The 19515-nt window shown below is 43.0% G+C and overlaps 1 protein-coding gene across 3 annotated transcripts in view; it reads left to right on the forward strand.

Annotated features, from left to right (window-relative positions):
• Positions 1-19515, forward strand: part of TM2D1 (TM2 domain containing 1) — a 247610-nt gene that overhangs the window by 108347 nt on the left and 119748 nt on the right. For all 3 annotated transcript variants that reach the window (XM_085602451.1, XM_085602453.1, XM_085602452.1), the window contains exon 5: positions 19314-19405. In XM_085602451.1, the coding sequence (XP_085458577.1) occupies positions 19314-19405 (92 nt within the window). The remainder of the gene's footprint in view (positions 1-19313; positions 19406-19515) is intronic.

The raw sequence follows: 19515 nt of genomic DNA on the forward strand, positions 1-19515 counted from the left end.
GTGCAATTTTAGGCAAAGTTTGAGGTTTGCAGGGCATTGTGGGTAAGAAACCTTTGTGGGATCCACATGAGGCATACCACCCTGGACTGCCCTGGGTGTATAGTTTTCAGAAATGTCTGGGTTTGGTAGGTTTCCCTGTAGAGTCTTCGATCCCTAGCTACTACACCCATTGCCTAATCAGATAATTTTTGTGACAGAAAATGTTGATGTCTCCACATTGTATTTTGAGGCCTTTCTTGTCATTGGCAGCATGCCTACCCACACAAGTGAAGTACCATTTTTATCGGGAGACTTGGGGGAATGATAGATGGTAGGAAATGTGTGTCTCCCTGCGTATTCCATAACTTTCCATCACAAAAAACCTGAGGCATCTGTATGTTTTTTAGTCCGCGTTTAAGGTTTGCAAAAAAACCTGGTGGGAGCCATACAGGTCACCCCACCCTGGATATCCCTGTGTGTCTAGTTGTAAACAAATGTACAGGTTTTCTAGGTTTCCCTAGGTGCCGGCTGAGCTAGGGACCAAAATCCACAGCTTGTTGCATTGCAAAAAAAGGGTCAGTTTACAGTTGAAAAATGTGATGTGTTCATTTTGTGCTTTGAGGCCATCCCTGTTGCGGGCACTAGTTCTACCCACACAAGTGAGGTACCATTTTTATTTGGACACTTGGGGGGGGGGGGGGGGGGGGAATACTGGGTGGTAGGAAATGTGTGGCTCCCAACAGATTCCCGAAGTTTTCCTCTCAGAAATATGAGGAAAATGTGTTTTTTACTCAAATTGTAGTTTTGTAAATGTTTCTGGGTAAGAGAACCTGGTGGGAGCCACACAAGTCACCCCTTCCTGGATTCCCCTAGGAGTTTAGTTTTCAGAAATGTTCATGTTTGCAAGGTTTTCCTAGGGCCTAACATTCTCAGCTAGCCACACTACAAACAAGCATTTACAATGCAACGGTCTCGGCATTGTTAAGGTTATAGGTATTGGTATTGCTCATGACATTGCTTTTATTTTTGCCTTCAAAAGATTGAAAGAAACAGCATTGTTATTTGCAATGTTAGTAGCTTAATCTGTCTGGAATGTGAGACCTATTGCATTTGCACACAGACACAGAGGCAAACATACAAAGCCAGTCATACAGAGCCACCTACACAGAGTATTTGCATAGAGCAACGCACTCACATAGAGGCACACACACAAAGCCACACTCACAAAGACACACATACACAGAGCCACATACACATACAGCCACACACAGAGAGCTAAATAGATATACAGAAGCACACAGACACACATAGATGTAGCCACATACACATTGATCTTGTGAGCTAATGAAGAAGTGGGATGCACTTTACCTCTTGTTGTAAGCTTTATTTTAGCGAATAGTATTTATTGATAGTAGTAGTTAGTGAGAAGAGAGTAGTATAGTGTGGTTAGTATAGTAGTTTGTAAATGATAGAGTATTGTAGTTGAGTTATTCAGGTTGTGATAGAGAGGGATTATGAAAGAGTGAGTAAAGTGTTATTTATAGAGTGTTATGAGCGTTGTGATTTGTAATGAATAAGTAGTGGTTTAGTAGAGTGTTAGTAGTATTAATATTTGTAGTATAGTGAGTATTAGAGTGAGTATTAGAGAGTGCGTAAAACATTAGTATTAGTAGTAGTGTAGCAGATAGTGTGTTTCTATAGTCATGTAGTGGAAGTAGTATTGTTATTTGAGTTAGTGTATTAGATATTGTGTACTAGCACATGACTAATAGTTAAGAGTGAACGAGTGAGTATTAAAGAGTGAATTGTAGACTTTAAATGGCAGAGTAAGTATTAGTAGCAGAGTACATTAAGTAGTTTTCTTTCGAAAGTATAGTGGTACACATTTGTAAATCTGTATTCATATTTGTACATATATGCAGCATATTATTATGTATATGTGCATATATATGTGCATATTTAGTAGCTTAGCAGAGTTAGATGAGAAACAATGAAAAGATGGCTTACCTAACACCCGCAAACAGCATCATACATACCGGGCAAAGCACTCCATGCACGGGGAGGACACGAGCCGTGGCAAACCTGTAAAATAAACAAAAAAAAGAGTTAGATAAGAGACATAGACAAGATGGCTTACCTAAGACCTGCAAACAGCATCATACATACCGGGCAAAGCACCCCATGCTCGACGCTGCACGAAGACGACACGGGCCGGGGAAGAGCTGAAAAAGAAAAAAACATTAGATGAGAGACATAGGCAAGATGGCTTACCTGTGGCCCGCAACCACCAGCATACATACCGGGCAAAGCACTCCATGTACAGCGCTACACGAATACGACAAGGGCCAGGGTAGACCTGTAACTTACCTTGAGACGACGCTACACACAATAAGAAAACAGTACAAGAAACACAAACTGCATCGATCAATGACAGTCATTTAGCAAAAGGCCAAATACATAAACAATAGATGCATAATGTTTACATTAAAAAATAACATAAAAATTAGACAAAGATTGCACTTACCTGATTGTAACTGCGTCCCGCCTACCGTTACATCTGGAAACCAACAGGACATACCGACAACAGCAGATTCAATTAAAAACGTGCCCCGCCCTGCCGTAGTCAAATAAGGAATTCCCCACAAAATACACATAACAGCACTTTCGTCAAAAACCACGTCTATTAGCATCACCCAAAAAGCATTAGATTGTGGAAATATGGATTCTTCTGGTCAGTTATGTCCCCTATCTTGGACCCCAACGGTTCTATGTGCATGTCACAAGTACATGTATGTTCCCTCCAGTTCCAGTTATGAAGACGCAAACACATGTGCGTCCACCGTCAGCATGTCCTCTGTCAGATCCGCCATGAATAGGCCGGATATTCCATTCCTAAGTACAAAAGGCCACCGGTTTTATATGGCTCACTTATGCCATTTTACAGTCCAGGCAAGTAGGCCCTGATTCTGTCATCAAAACTCTTCTTGCCTTCTGCCTCTGAAAGCTCCAGTCTGAGCCTGCATCTGTGACCATGAACTTTGTCTCATTCTCTGCGCGGCTCACGAAGCCTGACATCAGCCTATTCTCTGCCAAGAACTGTATTTCACCTTCGAGTTATCTGCTTCCCCCTCAGCCGATGCATTCCTGCCTAGTAGTTTAAGTAAACATTCTTCCAGTTACCAAGCAAAGGGCCCGGCTTCTCTGCCCTCATGCAAGTAATTCATAGTCCTGTTACTATGGAAGATTCCTGCCCTCGCATTTAGTGTAGACACCTAGACGCTTGTACACGCACGCACAGTCAGTATAGAATAGATTGTGTCCGAGAGTCCTTCTTTATGGATAACATAGTTCTTTAAACATAGGATGTTAGATATGATTTGGGATTAGGTTGACTTGACCCCTCAGACTTCTTGTCTCCACATGTAGAGCTAAATGTCAAGTCCCCTTCACCCCCTAGTTACACGTCATGCTGCTGCGCGCGCATCTATGCCAAGTATTATCTTATAGATCCACCTATAGGTGACATCACAACCAATTATGTTCCTTTTTACTCCTTGTTCCACCCATTTTCGGTTACGCAGACAATTCGTCATTTTCCTTATCAATTATTACGCCTATTGCATTCGCTTCATTGTAATGTATGTATTATAAAAGTCATTTCATATCAATAATGTGTGTACTTCACTTCCTGAACCTCCGTGGTGATGGAACTTGGAGCATCCGATTATAATCGAGTATTGGAATAAAGCCCATTCCGAACCTCTAATACCACGGATTCTGCCTCTCATTTTATTGAGCTATTTTATTATGTTTCTGTATCAAATTCAGTCCCGGTAAAGGAAAATTATTTACCACATGAATGGCGCCCGAACAGGGACACTTTATCATCTCACGCGCCGGCGGTGCGTTGCAGGCCCGGTCTCCTGCCACAGCTGGACGGACAATAACGCGTACCAGCAGGATTTCCTGTATCTCCCTCCGGTCAAGCGGGGGCGACTGAGACTGCGATCAACACCCAGACGAGGCGGTGAGAAGTGCGAAGTATCCCGACCAGAGCCTAGCTGAGAGAGCAAGATCCGAGGTATACAGAGACCCACCAGTCCGAAGTCAAGCCCAGTGTCCGACGAGTCGAGTCGAGTCCAGTCCGGTTCAAGTTCAAGTTACTGAGGCCTTCCGTTTCCGAAGCTACCCGGTGAGTACCATTGCTGGGGAGGCATTTCTGACGTGCACATAGGTTGTGCCGGTCAAGACGGGTTTGAGTACACAAATCCGGTCTGCACTGTTTTAGCAGTGTATCTGTACTGTTTAGCAGTATATCAAGTATTCCGAAGTATCTAGTTATTGTCAAGAATTAAGCTTGGTGATTAGTTATGCAGACGATCATCATTGTTGTTCCAGTTAAAGTTTAATGTTTAATGTTTAATGTGTTTAAGTATGTTCTGTATATTGTGGTATGAATGACTGTTCATTATCGTGTTTATTGTATTAAGTCTGTTCAAAATCAAGTATCAGGTCAGTTGGTCAAAATCAAGTATACGGTCAGTTCTCAATATGCCGCTCTTTTCGAAATTAAGACAGATCACTACTAGAAAAGGGGTTCTCGAAGAAGCCGTTCCTATTCCTCCTAGGGACACTCCAGGGCACTTTATGTATCATAAACATGGCCTAGATGCTATATTATTTCTTGATTTATGGGTAGACTACACCAAGGGATTACCAGAAAGTCAGAGGTGGCCCACAGCGGGAACCTGGGATGCAGAGTGCATCATGAAAGTAGAAGAAGAGTTATGGAAAAGGAAAGTCAGACAGTCACAGAAAGATGCCATTGAATTATGGCGTAAAGAATCACATAGACGAACAGAAAAAGCACGTAGACAGGAAGAGAAGAGTAAAGAGAATTCCAATAAAATTCGAGAGAATCTATTAATTGAGGAAGGTATCCGAGTGAAATCAGAACAAGTGGACAGACAAAGAAATGCCCTTATGAATGGTATGTATCCCCTTCTGGCCGAAGGATTACCTAAGGCTACCCCAGAAATACCGAAAGACTTGCCACCCCCATTGTTCCCAATAAAGGTACATCCTAAGGGGCATCCTAGAACAGCAGAAGATGTTTTTCTTTCCTCATATTTAGATGACGCAGCTCCCGAGTATGCTAATTCCGCCCCGCATAGACCGCATACCAGGGAGGTCCAACGCCCAGATCCAGCACCCGTATCCCTACAGCAACAAATCGAGTCACAAGTTCTGGCAAGCACATCTGTTTCTACATCCGCTCCTACAGCTACTTCTATAGCTGTGTCCACACCTATAGTTGCTGTATCACGTTCAACGAATCCTTTCACACCCGACACCCCAGATGGGGCCACGGGAGGTGCTACCAATATCTTTTCTACGCCACCCAGAATAAATAAACTTACTTTTCAAGAGTCAGCACATTCACGTACACCCAAACTCATTAGTGCCCGTGCGCTTAAGGAACTTCTTATAGATTGTAGATATGACCCTGTGCCTGGAAAAGAGGACGAAATGACCCTAGCATCATTACGTATCAGACGAGCCGCAGTGTATTTAGGGAAGTTACCAGGAATGACTGCGCATCTAGATAATATATACCATTTTGTCCAAACAGGGCGAGATCCAGGATGTATTAACAGAGCTATGGAATACCAGAAAGTAGAGATACAGGGGGAACTGTTACGTTTCCTCATAAACTGTGTGATCAGAAATCAAGACCGACCGGGGGTAGACCCGGAAGCAATGCAAATTCTTACAAGATGGAGCCAGAATATATCAGAAGGGAGACATGATAAACAAAATTGTATAATAGCCATGTGCCGAAAGATCCGTAAAGAAATCGAACGCCTACACGAAGAGAGATTAGAGGTAGACCAGTTCGAACAAAGCGAGGAAGAAGGGTCAGGACCGCCCACAGGACAGTCAGAAACTATAGCCTATGTAGGAAAAAGACGATCTTATAATAGTACGAGATGTCTTATTGACCCGATACGCCCGATATGTCCAGACAATAACAGGGGTTTCCCAACACCCATAGTCCATATAAGGTCTAACGAGCATTCGTTCCAAACAGCTGACAAATTACTCCGAGAACGAAGGGGTTATCATTTTCTCGATTCTATGGATGAACAAGATTTAGCCAGGGCAGCTGTCCATTGGGTGGACAGTCCCGAAAAATATAGTGATGATACAGTAGTACGCACATTTTTGAATCTTACCCCAGATGAACAGAGGTTAGCTGGGATTTATATGATTCAACAACTCATTATACTATATCGAAGTCAGCATTCAGATCCTGGTCCCTTACCCGACATATTGACTGAATTACTCACGAATAGATGGAGAGGTGCAGGTACTAAATTAATTAAAGAAATTCTAGAATCAAGAAAGCAGTATATTCTTTTTGTATGTTCAGAACATGTTCCATTGCCCGTCAAGGAAAGAACTACGTATCACATAGATAGACAGAATCCCTTACGAGAAGTGCACCCAATAAAGGGCGAGGACAATCAGTTTAAACGCGTATTTGTATATACGCCCATATCGAAAATAGAATTGTTACAAATGAAGAAAGTGGTACCCAGTCATGACAAAGACCCAGCGGGTTTTCACCGAGAAATTAAAGATATGTTACTCATGGGAGAGTACACCTATCCCGATATTATGACAATATTAAAGGTATTGATGCCTGCTGGCATTTATGAGAAACTCAAGGAAAAAGAGTGGGAGGTAGGAGACCAAAAGATAGAATGGTCAGTATTAGAAGCAGAAGAAAAGGCCCGAACTGCAGGAGCAGGACTTGGGGATAAAACTAAAGCACTACCAGGATTACTAGTACAGGTACTGCCGCGTTTATTAACTACGAAAAAGGAAGATTGGGGTACAATTTCAGCCTGTAAACAGAAGCAAGATGAGGACACTAGTGATTACTATGCCCGATTTGAAAAATGTTTTGGTATAAATAGTGGCATAAAAGCAAGTAGCGAATCATACCCACATCTGTTTGTAACAAAATTAGTAGAAAATGCTCTGCCCCCAGTAAAGAATAGAGTATTAAAATTCGAGAGTACCTGGCAAGGTAACACTCCATCACAAATGTTACAAATGTTACAGTACCATCACAATAGAATTAGAGAGGAACAAGAACATGAACACAGACGCATGAAAGACACGAAAATGAAAATGTTAGTTTCCCAGACAGTTCCAGCTGAAGGGCATAAAAAGGGTATGACACATTCCGATTCAGCAGGACCTGTAAAAGGGACATGTAATTATTGTAAAAAGCCAGGTCATTACGTACACGATTGTCCAGTTTTAAAACATAATATCAGCATAGGTAAAACACAAGAAAGATCACGGCCACTCAGACAGGATCAGAATGAACAAGGAGCTTTGCAGCATGCCCAGGCCATGCCAGCCGCACAACAGCCAATACAGTTTGTGCCAGCTGCACCACCGTTGCCTGTTGCTGCCACACAGACAACAACACGACAAATGTATCAGACCGCACAGTATGAATACCCTGAGTATCAGCGTTACGCATGAACTAGCCTAGATAGGGAAGTTGACTTACCCCTTATCGAGATACCTGTAGATCAAGAAGGACCTTATGTACACAGTGAATTATTAGGCCAAGACAGAAAGTTTTTACTCGATACAGGGGCAAGTCGAACAACTATAAAACGTAGTGAAGTTCCAGGGGCACCCCTCTCAGGCTCACAGAATATTTCCCTGGGTTTTTCAGGAAAGCCTATTGTTAATGAGGTGTCACAGCCTCTTCCACTTACGATAGGACCTTTGACCCGAACTACAGATTTATTGCTTACTAAATCATGTCCAGAAAATCTATTAGGAATAAAAACGTTAAAAGCTCTAGGAGCTATAATATGTTGTTCTCCGGAAGGAGTAAGATTGTTTTTGCGTGATTTTAAAGGTCACTATGTATCTAGAGACATGGATCCCCGACTGCAGACTTTACCTACACGTCTATGGGCACAAGGCCCTACCGATGTTGGTTGCATGAATATTACACCATAATCGAGTCACATTAAAGGCAGGAGTGGTGTTACCACGAATGCGACAATACAAGTTACCCCCAGATGCTGTAGTGGCTTTACTACAAATCATTGACGAGCTCATTACCCAAGGAGTAGTTGTAGAAACAGACTCCAATGTATGTAATTCCCCGATAATTCCGATTCTTAAACGAACAGATCCTAAGGCCCCGCCAGTATACCGATTGGTTATTGATCTGCGCGAGTTAAACAAATGCATTGTGCCACAATTTCCTGTGGTTCCCGATATCTCGTCATTACTGACAGCTATTGATTCCGAAGCGACATTCTTTACTGTAATCGATCTCAAGAATGCCTTTTTCAGCGTCCCAATAGATCCGGAAAGCCAATATTTATTCGGATTTAGTTTGAATGGACGTAGCTTTAAATTCTCACGCGCACCTCAAGGATTTACAGAAAGCCCCAGCATCTATAGCCAAGCACTGAAACGAGAACTTGACAGTATCCACATGCCAGTTAACACTGCTCTGCTTCAATACGTCGATGATCTGCTGATCACCGCCCGAAGCGAACCTGAATGTGAAAAAGCATCACTGACAGTTTTACAATTTCTAGCCGAAAAGGGGCACAAGGTGTCCCCTTCTAAGCTGCAATTCTGTGTCCAGCGAGTTGTTTATCTTGGACACTCGCTGTCCAAGGAGGGAAGGCAGCTTACACCAGACCGCATTCAGTTAATAGCTAACATGCCAATACCCAAGACACAAAAGGAGGTGCGGGCTTTCATAGGCCTCACTTCATACTGTAGACAGTGGATCCCGCAATATGCATTTCTAGCAAAACCACTCATTCAGTTGACAACCCAGGAGGCAGCCACATCGACTGTTCTCCCTTGGACTCAGGAACATACACAAGCTTTTGAAAGCCTAAAGAAAGCTTTATGTCAAGCACCTGTTTTAGCAACGCCATGTTACAGAAAACAGTTTACACTCTTTGTTACAGAACGCGGAGGTACTGCTTTGTCAGTACTCACACAGGAACAAGCAGGAGCACACAAACCATGTGCTTATTTTTCTAGTACATTAGATCCCGTAGCTCAGGCTTTGCCTGCATGCCTGAAATCAGTAGCAGCGACAGCTTTAGCAATCAGACAAAGCGATGCCATAGTGTTAGGACATCCATTGACAGTTCAAGTACCACACACAGTAGAAGTCCTTGTGAATAGAACGCAAACACAACACTTGACTATAGCACGACTTACAGGGTATGAACTTACATTGTTTCAGCCACATATAGAAATCAGACGCTGTAACACATTGAATCCTGCCACACTTTTGCCAGTAACCGGAACAGACCCACTAGCTCATGACTGTATTGAAGTTATTACTATAACGACAAAACCCAGACAAGACTTGACAGATGTCCCATTGTCAGATCCAGACCTGACATTGTATGTAGATGGTTCATGTATGAGAACAAGTACAGGAGAGTTGGTGGATGCTTATGCAGTCACAACAGATACTGAAGTCATTGAAACTAATCGTATTAATACTTTGTCAGCTCAAGCCGCAGAGCTTATCGCTCTGACACAAGCCTGTATTCAAGCCACAAGTAAAAAAGTCAACATATACACTGATTCACGTTATGCATTCGGAGTCGTACATGACTTCGGCGTGCTGTGGCGAGAGAGAGGTTATTTAACTTCCCACGGTGCCCACATTCAGCACGGACCCCTCATTCATGCCTTATTAGATGCAATACATCTACCTACTGCAATATCAATTATGAAATGTAAAGCTCATACGAAAGTTACTGATATCATTTCTCAAGGCAATGATTTAGCCGACAGAACAGCTAAACAGACTGCTCAAACTCAAACATCCGACATGACAAAGACAATAGTCCCGATGCCGACACATTGTATGACAGTTAAAGATCCTACTCTTGACGTAATTGACATACAGACACATGCTACACCAGACGAAATAAAGAAATGGACTGAATTAGGAGGGATCCAAACGGATCAAGGATGGATGATGAAAGAAAAGTCTGTATGGTTCCTTCCTGATTCAATGGTCCAAGTCATAGTTAACACTAGACATAGTCCAGCACATCTAGGAGAAAAAGCTATGCTAGACAGCATTCAACACATTTGGTTCAATAAACATTTACGAGCAGCAGCCAAACAAAACGTCCGTACCTGTATGATCTGTTGCCAGTTCAACCCAGGAAAAAGTGTTCCCGTAGAACAGGGTGGATTTCATCCTCCTGATCACCCTTTTGAAGTCCTCCAGATGGATTATATCCAGATGGAACGATGTCGAGGATTCAAATATGTTCTTGTAGTTGTCTGCGCTCTGTCCCGTTGGACGGAGGCATACCCGGTTTCAGATTACACTGCCCCGACTACTGCCAAACAGTTAGTTCGAGAATTCTTCCCACGCTACGGTTTACCACGTGTTGTCTACTCAGATAACGGCCAGCCGTTCTCATCCGAATTAATGAAACATGTTTCACTTCTGCTAGGATATCAGTGGAAATTCCACTGTGTTCGACACCCCGAGGCAGCAGGTCTCGTAGAAAGACATAATCAGATACTGAAAATCAGACTGTCCAAAATATGCAGAGAGAAAGGGGTCGACTGGATAGTAGCATTACCAGTTGCACTCTTTTACATGAGAATGGTAGCGCATTCTAGAACAGGGCTATCCCCGTATGAGGTGATCTTCGGCAGACCACCAAATATGTGGGGGACGCCTGTACCACGCAAAATAACTGATATTGACTGTAATATGCTGACAGATTACTTGGCTTCCTTGATGTCTGCACTACAATCTTGTCGTTCACAGGTTGCTGCAGCATTTCCCGACAACACTGAGGTGAAACCCCATGACGTAGTTCCGGGTGATATTGTATTTGTGAAAAATTTCGACCGAAAGACTCAGCTGGAGCCCAGGTGGAAGACACCCAAGTTGGTTCTGCTGACCACCAGAACAGCCGTGAAGATCGAGGGCCGCAAGGGCTGGATTCATTCAAGTCATATCAAGAAATTTCATGGACAATCCTCGGATATAGACATTGTGCCCTGCACTCCCTCACAGACTGATTCAAAACTTCCTTTGGTGGAAAAAACTGAAAGCGAACTCTACAAAGTTAAGTTGAGGCCTAGAACGTCAGACGGTTTGATTGTTTAAGTCCTCTCCTAGGTGAAGCGGTTGAACCTGTCTCTGACATGTATCCTCTAGACCTGAATCATGGACAGTCGCGAAAAATGATGAAACGACAGGCGTATTGTAAATCACTGCGTAGCCATTGTATAGTGACATTATTAATTTTGTTCTCCTTAAGTCTTTTAATAATTATTACAAGTATGTTGTTGCACATATATTACCCTATTGCCAGAAATGTTCACAATGTTATTGCAGAACATTCTTTTAGTGACTTACCCCCGCATGAATTGTCCTATAGACTTGCGCTGCGCAATAACACTTTCATTAGTATGTTACATCATTCCCATCAGACTAGTAATGCAACTAATTGTTGGGTGTGTGGCCGACTCCCTCCCTATCAGAATTATGAAGGAGTCTTGCCTTTCTTTCCACACCCATTTCCACATAATGGCTCCTGTGGAGCATGGTTTAGTTTAATCAATTCCATAGACTCAGACATAGCAGCTTACCAAGATCAGTGGGTATGGGGAAACCTGAACCTAGTTTTACTCAAGGTCTGCTATCCTGACAAGGAGGGTCGCCCCAAAAGAACAGGAACTGATCTAGAAAATGAAGTATATGGATTAGGTAATTTTACACCTAATCTCATGATTCTAAATGTCGTATCCGAAGCTGAACTAGTCTTACCCACCATGTCAGTATTCCCAGCAAAAGGTGAATTGTGTGTAAGAAAGGTTGGTTCCATACATATGGGCCATAGTAAATGCACTACTACAGTAGAATTCAGTGATCAAGGCAAATCTTCATTCAGAGCTTATCGCCACTCCTACTTTATATGTGGTCAGACTGCATATATGCGTCTACCTCTAGACTGGGATGGTACCTGCTACATTGCATTCCTTTTGCCACCTGTTTTCCTAGCTCCTCCTGATTATTACAGAAATATTCATTTAGTACACAATAGAGAGCGGAGAGATCTCCCAATTGTCGATTATACTGAGACGGCATGGGACAAGTATGTGGATTTCAATAAAGGCATCTTTCCCTATATAGGTACAGTTACCAATAGTAAGCTGATACGTAGATTAACTAGAACCCTTGAAGCAGTAGTGAATGAGACTATTTCCGCCTTAGGCAATTTGACAGAAGAGCAGTCTGCTATGCGGATTGTTGTGCTTCAAAATCGTCTTGTCCTTGACGTCATCCTGGCTGATAGAGGCGGAGCTTGTAGGGTCATCGGATCAAGCTGCTGCGTATTCATACCAGAGAATTCGCCATCTGTATATAAAGCTATAACTCGCCTTCACAAGATTGTAAGCCAGATACACCAGAATCCAGGCACCTGGACTTGGTCCAGTTGGTTTTGGAGTGTGATATCAGCCTGGGGATGGAGAGTTCTATCCTTCCTAGGTATTGGCCTTCTCATACTATTCAGTTGCTGTCTATGTCTACAATGTGGACCAGCGATTTGTGGTCTGTGTGCCACATCGTGTATTCCACCACCAAGATTTCATTCAAGATCCCGGAAGAAGAAAGAAGAACAAATGATGCTATATGAACAGATCAATGGATTAATGAAGATTGATATCTCTTAACGGGCAAGTAGGGGACAAGGAGGGAATGTGGAAATATGGATTCTTCTGGTCAGTTATGTCCCCTATCTTGGACCCCAACGGTTCTATGTGCATGTCACAAGTACATGTATGTTCCCTCCAGTTCCAGTTATGAAGACGCAAACACATGTGCGTCCACCGTCAGCATGTCCTCTGTCAGATCCGCCATGAATAGGCCGGATATTCCATTCCTAAGTACAAAAGGCCACCGGTTTTATATGGCTCACTTATGCCATTTTACAGTCCAGGCAAGTAGGCCCTGATTCTGTCATCAAAACTCTTCTTGCCTTCTGCCTCTGAAAGCTCCAGTCTGAGCCTGCATCTGTGACCATGAACTTTGTCTCATTCTCTGCGCGGCTCACGAAGCCTGACATCAGCCTATTCTCTGCCAAGAACTGTATTTCACCTTCGAGTTATCTGCTTCCCCCTCAGCCGATGCATTCCTGCCTAGTAGTTTAAGTAAACATTCTTCCAGTTACCAAGCAAAGGGCCCGGCTTCTCTGCCCTCATGCAAGTAATTCATAGTCCTGTTACTATGGAAGATTCCTGCCCTCGCATTTAGTGTAGACACCTAGACGCTTGTACACGCACGCACAGTCAGTATAGAATAGATTCTGTCCGAGAGTCCTTCTTTATGGATAACATAGTTCTTTAAACATAGGATGTTAGATATGATTTGGGATTAGGTTGACTTGACCCCTCAGACTTCTTGTCTCCACATGTAGAGCTAAATGTCAAGTCCCCTTCACCCCCTAGTTACACGTCATGCTGCTGCGCGCGCATCTATGCCAAGTATTATCTTATAGATCCACCTATAGGTGACATCACAACCAATTATGTTCCTTTTTACTCCTTGTTCCACCCATTTTCGGTTACGCAGACAATTCGTCATTTTCCTTATCAATTATTACGCCTATTGCATTCGCTTCATTGTAATGTATGTATTATAAAAGTCATTTCATATCAATAATGTGTGTACTTCACTTCCTGAACCTCCGTGGTGATGGAACTTGGAGCATCCGATTATAATCGAGTATTGGAATAAAGCCCATTCCGAACCTCTAATACCACGGATTCTGCCTCTCATTTTATTGAGCTATTTTATTATGTTTCTGTATCAAATTCAGTCCCGGTAAAGGAAAATTATTTACCACAAGATATATAATTAAATAAACTCTACAAATTAAAGACTGTACAAAGTAATGGAAAAAATACAAAAAAAAGATAAGAATTAATCAAAACCTATAAAATAAATAAATAACTCTTAGACTTACCTTAAAGAAGCTTGTACGGCGCTGCACGGGGACGACAAGGGCTGGGGAAGCCCTGTAAAAAAAACAGAAAAAAGCGTTCGATGAGAAACATAGACAAGATGGCTTACCTAAGACCCGCAAACAGCATCATACATACCGGGCAAAGCACTCCATCCACGACGCTGCACGGGGACGGCACGGGCTGGGGAAGCCCTGTAAAAACACTGGAAAAAAAGCGTTTATTTGAGAAACATAGACAAGATGGCTTACCTTAGAACCGCAAACAGCATGATACATACCGGGCAAAGCACTCCATCCACGACGCTGCACGGGGACGGCACGTGCCGGGGAAGCCCTGTAAAAAAACAGAAAAAAGAGTTAGATGAGACACAATGAAAAGATGGCTTACCTAACACCCGCAAACAGCATCATACATACCGGGCAAAGCACTCCATGCACGACGCTGCACGGCGACGGCACGGGCCGGGGAAGCCCTGTAAAAAAACAGAAAAAAAGCGTTAGATGAGAAACATAGACAAGATGGCTTACCTAAGAACCGCAAACAGCATGATACATACCGGACAAAGCACTCCATGCACGACGCTGCACGGGGACGACACGGGCCGGGGAAGCCCTGTAAAAAAACAGAAAAGAAACGTTAGATGAGAAACATAGACAAGTTGGCTTACCTAAGACCCGCAAACAGCATCATACATACTGGGCAAAGCACTCCATACACGATGCTGCATGGGGACGGCACGGGCCGGGGAAGCCCTGTAAAAAAACAGAAAAAAACGTTAGATGAGAAACATAGACAAGATGGCTTACCTAAGAACCGCAAACAGCATGATACATACCGGGCAAAGCACTCCATGCACGACGCTGCATGGGGACGGCATGGGCCGGAGAAGCCCTGTAAAAAAACAGAAAAAAGTGTTAGATGAGAAACATAGACAAGATGGCTTACCTAAGAACCGCAAACAGCATCGTACATACCGGGCAAAGCACTCCATGCACGAGGCTGCACGGGGACGGCACGGGACGGGGAAGCCCTGTAAAAAACCAGAAAACAAGCCGGGGAAGACCTGTAAAAAAACCAGAAACAAGATGGCAAAATTAGAAAAAAAAGCAAACAACAAATGCACATAAACAAAGATCGCTCACCTTAGAGCTTCGGAAAGCGCTCTGTACATCCCAGCAACAGAAACGAATAAACACTCGGACGTCCATGAAAAAAAAAAAAATACAAACACGCCCACCAGTGTAAAAGGGACGGCCTTCAAAAAGAGAAAGAAGCGAAAAAACACGCCCCCGAATCCGAAAAAGACGGGGCTTGTTTGGAGAGACCAAGCTCTTCTCCAATGGCTGACCAGCATTTAAGAAGCCAGCCAATGGAGAAGAGGGGAGAAGAGGGGCGGGTTCAAGCCCTACTTCTGAAAAACATTAAATCTCGCGAGCGCAGCCTTCGCTAGCCGAGACCTAAAAAGGGTCAGTTTTCAGTGGAGAAAAACGTGATGTGTTTATGTTTTTTAGGGCCCTTTCCTGTCGCGGGCACTATGCCTACCCACACAAGTGACATACCAGTTTTATTGGGAGACATGTGGAAATACAGAATAGTAGAACATTTGTTATTACCAACTTATTTATCTGCATTTGTGCCTTCCAAATGTAAGGCTGTGTGTAAGAAAAAAGAAATTTTGATGCATGCCCTCGAAATCATATGGTAGTCCGCGTTAACACGCACTCCTAGATGTATAAATGATAACTGCTCATAAACTCTGTATTTGGTGTCTATTTCAGAAATAGATCGTTTTTTTGATGCCCATTTTTCACTCTATTTTACCATATGAAATGCTCTATAACCTGTACACAATAAAAACTATTGTAAGGTGCAGTTAGTTGTTGGCTGTGGGTACCTCAGGTTCTTGGAGAAACTTTTAGCCCTATATATCCCCACAACCAAAAAAGTCTATCGGACGTAGTGGTATATTGCTTTTGTAAATCGGCCATCGTGACAAAGTTACTAATGAAAATGTCACAAATGGCTTTTTTGTACTCGTTTTCAATATTTTTTTAATTTCAAATGTTAGTTTCTTTGGGAAAACCTTGAAGGATCTACACAAATGGCCCTTTGCTAAATTTTGAATTTTTTCTACCTTTCAGAAATGTATAGCTTGTCCCCAAGGCATCTCTTCTTTATAAATACCTTCATACTCCCGAGTTACCCAGGCCTAAATCCAAGGTTGAACTTCAGTGGGAAGATGACCTTGGGGTGGATTGGACGATTTCCTTATGGGACAAAATTTGGACAAAATTGCGCAAAACCTCCAGAGCGGCTTCGTTGACACAATCCCTATTTTTTATTTATAATAGGCTACTCCACACTCCTTCTGCACTACATAAGCGATTTACTGCTACCCCAGATAAGTGCTGGTCATGTGATGTCCCCAATGCCACCCTGCCACACATGCTATTTCATTGCAAGCTTGTTCATGACTTCTGGTTACAGGTATGGGCCCAAATCAATGTTATTTTTCACACTAGCATCCCCTTTTCCCTTGTTCATCTTTTCCTGGGCAGTCTGTCTACTAGCTGGAATAATGTAGACACATCTGCTCGTATTGTTGATTTGCTATTGGCTGTTGCTTTTCAACAGATTACTGTTAATTGGAAAAATGCAGCCAACATTTCCTTTAAAGCGTGGTGGTACAATGTCTGTTATAATCATAGACTTGATAATGCATTTGTCTTCCCTATTCACTTGGCAGCTAAACGTGCAGACTTATGGCTCCCCATTACGCTATATTTAGACAATTGTGCTGCTCGCTCCTCCCTTCCATTGCCTGCCCAACAAGAAGTTCCCAAACCCCCATGATACCCTTTCTCATGTTCTGCATATTTTTACCTTGCTGTTTCATTTTTATGCTCTTTGTAATTTACTGTTTGATCAGAATTGACACAATTTCTTTATTTCTTTTCAATGCCCATGTTCATTGTTTCTACATGCAATTTCTCTTATAGGTTTTATTTGTAATCCCACTCCCCTCCTCCTTCCTGCCTCTTTTATTCCTCCCTTTCTCCCCAATTGATATCTTGTATTGCATTTACCTTTTTACTGCTTAATAAAACTCTTTTGAACTTAAAAAAAAAAAAAAAAAAGAAATGTATAGCTTTTCTGCACCACCCATGGGGTTCACCCTGGTTTCCATCACAAACTGGATGCAAGTTAAAAGCCCAAACATTTGTCAAAATGGGCTACTCTGTGAAAAATGGCAAAACTGTGGTAAAAAAATAGTTTTTTGATTCGGCTCTGCATGTTGCTGATTGCTGGGATAATTGTGATTTTAGCACAGCAGACCTTTCGTTCATGCCATTTTAGGAAAAAACCAGAAGCTTTTTTGTGAAGCACTTTCTTCCTATTTTTCCCCCCAAAAAACAAATGTTGCTATTTATTGGCTATTTTCATAGTCCCCTCCAGGGGAATCCACACACCCTGGGTACCTTTGGAATCCCCAGGACGTTGGAAAAAAACACCCATATTTGGCATGGATACATTATGTGGGAAAAAAATGATAGTGGACAAAGTACAAACTTCCCTAAATAGCCCAAAAAAAGGCTCAGCGCTCCGGTCTAGCAGCGAAAGGGTTAATGGAAATATCTGATTTTAAGTCACAGTTCTAAAAATACCACTTTTAAACAGTTGTCATTTTCTTGTCTTAACAGTTTGTGTCTTCTGCCAGTGTCTTGGGTTACATGAGTGTGAATGGCTCTGCTGTTGGGGTTGTGTATTCTATATATTCCTCCCAGAAAGTGAGGCAAAACCGGACTGGGTGAGGGCGATATGGCCATTTCCTCCAGCACATACAGGGGAACCTCCCCTAAGTCTTTTGTCATCCAGACTTCATGGAGTCTTGACAGGGGAAGGGAAGACCTTTCCAGAACCTGATGTGGGGGCAGGATAGGAAATCCCCCCCTCAATTCAAAGACTTGCTCAAGGTGTACATGGTGGATTTACAGAGCGATTCATCAGTGTACGCCTGGACCTGTGGACATTACAGAAGCCTTGCTGTTACCAGAGGACAGTCCTGCTGCTTGAGGACTACCTTGCTGTGTGAGAAGAAAGACTGGACTTGCTCCCTTCATCCCAGGCTAACCTGAGTGTCTCCAAGGGTCAGTTGGCTGACCTCATGTTTGAGTTACTTGGATACTACAAGCTACAGAGGTATCTCTGCAACTGCTCAGCTGACCTGCTGGACTGGACTCTCAACTGGACCTGCCTGAGCCCTGCTGGCCTCTGCTGGAGTGAGTTCCTGATCCCCAAGAGGATCTTTCCCAGGTCCTGGACCTATGGTTCGCATCAGTTGAGCTCCTCCTGTGAAGAAAGGTAAAATCTTGAAGTTTTGGGCCCTTCGCAACCATGAACTGGTGTGTTTGTGCCAAGACTCTACCGCCCGCGACAACCACTAGTGTGAAGTTCCAGTGAACCCGACCCTGCTGTAACAAGCAGCAACAAGTGGTAAAGCGATATCTGCACTTCTCGCTACAGTAACGACAGCCCATGGTGACCACCAACGTGGAGATCCTTCAACTACCGTCCACGATTCCCAAACCTGCTCTTCGTGCTACAACGAATACAACCTGCACCTCCTGGCAACGACAATCCACGACTCAAGGCCTGCTCTTCGGTCTAAAGCAATGAACTTTTTACCACGCGCTTCCTGCATCTTGTGGCCTCCTCCACCGCAAACCTAACTCTTCGCGCCGGACTGTGAGAAGGTAACTTTTTCAGCAGGATTAACCTGGTTTCTGCACCCGGCACACGTTCCATCATGGTCTGCCTGAAGTTGTGAATTTCCTGTGGTCTAGCACAACCAGGTGACCACAAGTGGCACTTTGTGCTGTAAGGTGCTATATCTGCCTAAAACTTTTGAAATTGCATATGTTCAATTCTACTGATTGGGTGTTTGTTGTTCTGGTATCCTTTTATTTATTTAATTCACTGTTCTAAATTGTTTTGGAATTTTTCTTGTGTGTTTTCACTTTGTTATTCTTTGTGTGCTGCAAAAATACTTTACACATTAACTCCAAGTTAAGTCTGACTGCGTTGTGCCAGTGTAAAGCATAAGAAGCATAACCTTCCTATTAGAAATATCCTTTATTCTTCAGAATTGATTGCCCCTTTATATGATTTTTGTTGTGGAATGGGAATCTGTTTGTTAAACATTTATGTGTGATTTGTTCATGTTTCGCCCTTCTCTTTTGATGCAGAAACGGTTACTCCTACAAGGTTGCGGTGGCACTTTCCTTATTCCTTGGGTGGTTGGGAGCCGATAGATTTTATCTGGGATACCCAGCTCTAGGTGAGTACCTCTGCCTGCATTGAGAACATTAGTAATAGCTCCCATTTTCAGGATTACCATGCCTCTATTGCAACAAAGGAAACGTTCCCACTGCATTTCTGTGTACTTTA

The sequence above is a fragment of the Triturus cristatus genome, chromosome 4_2 (genome assembly GCF_964204655.1).
Source record: "Triturus cristatus chromosome 4_2, aTriCri1.1, whole genome shotgun sequence".
Classification (NCBI taxonomy): Eukaryota; Metazoa; Chordata; class Amphibia; order Caudata; family Salamandridae; genus Triturus; species Triturus cristatus.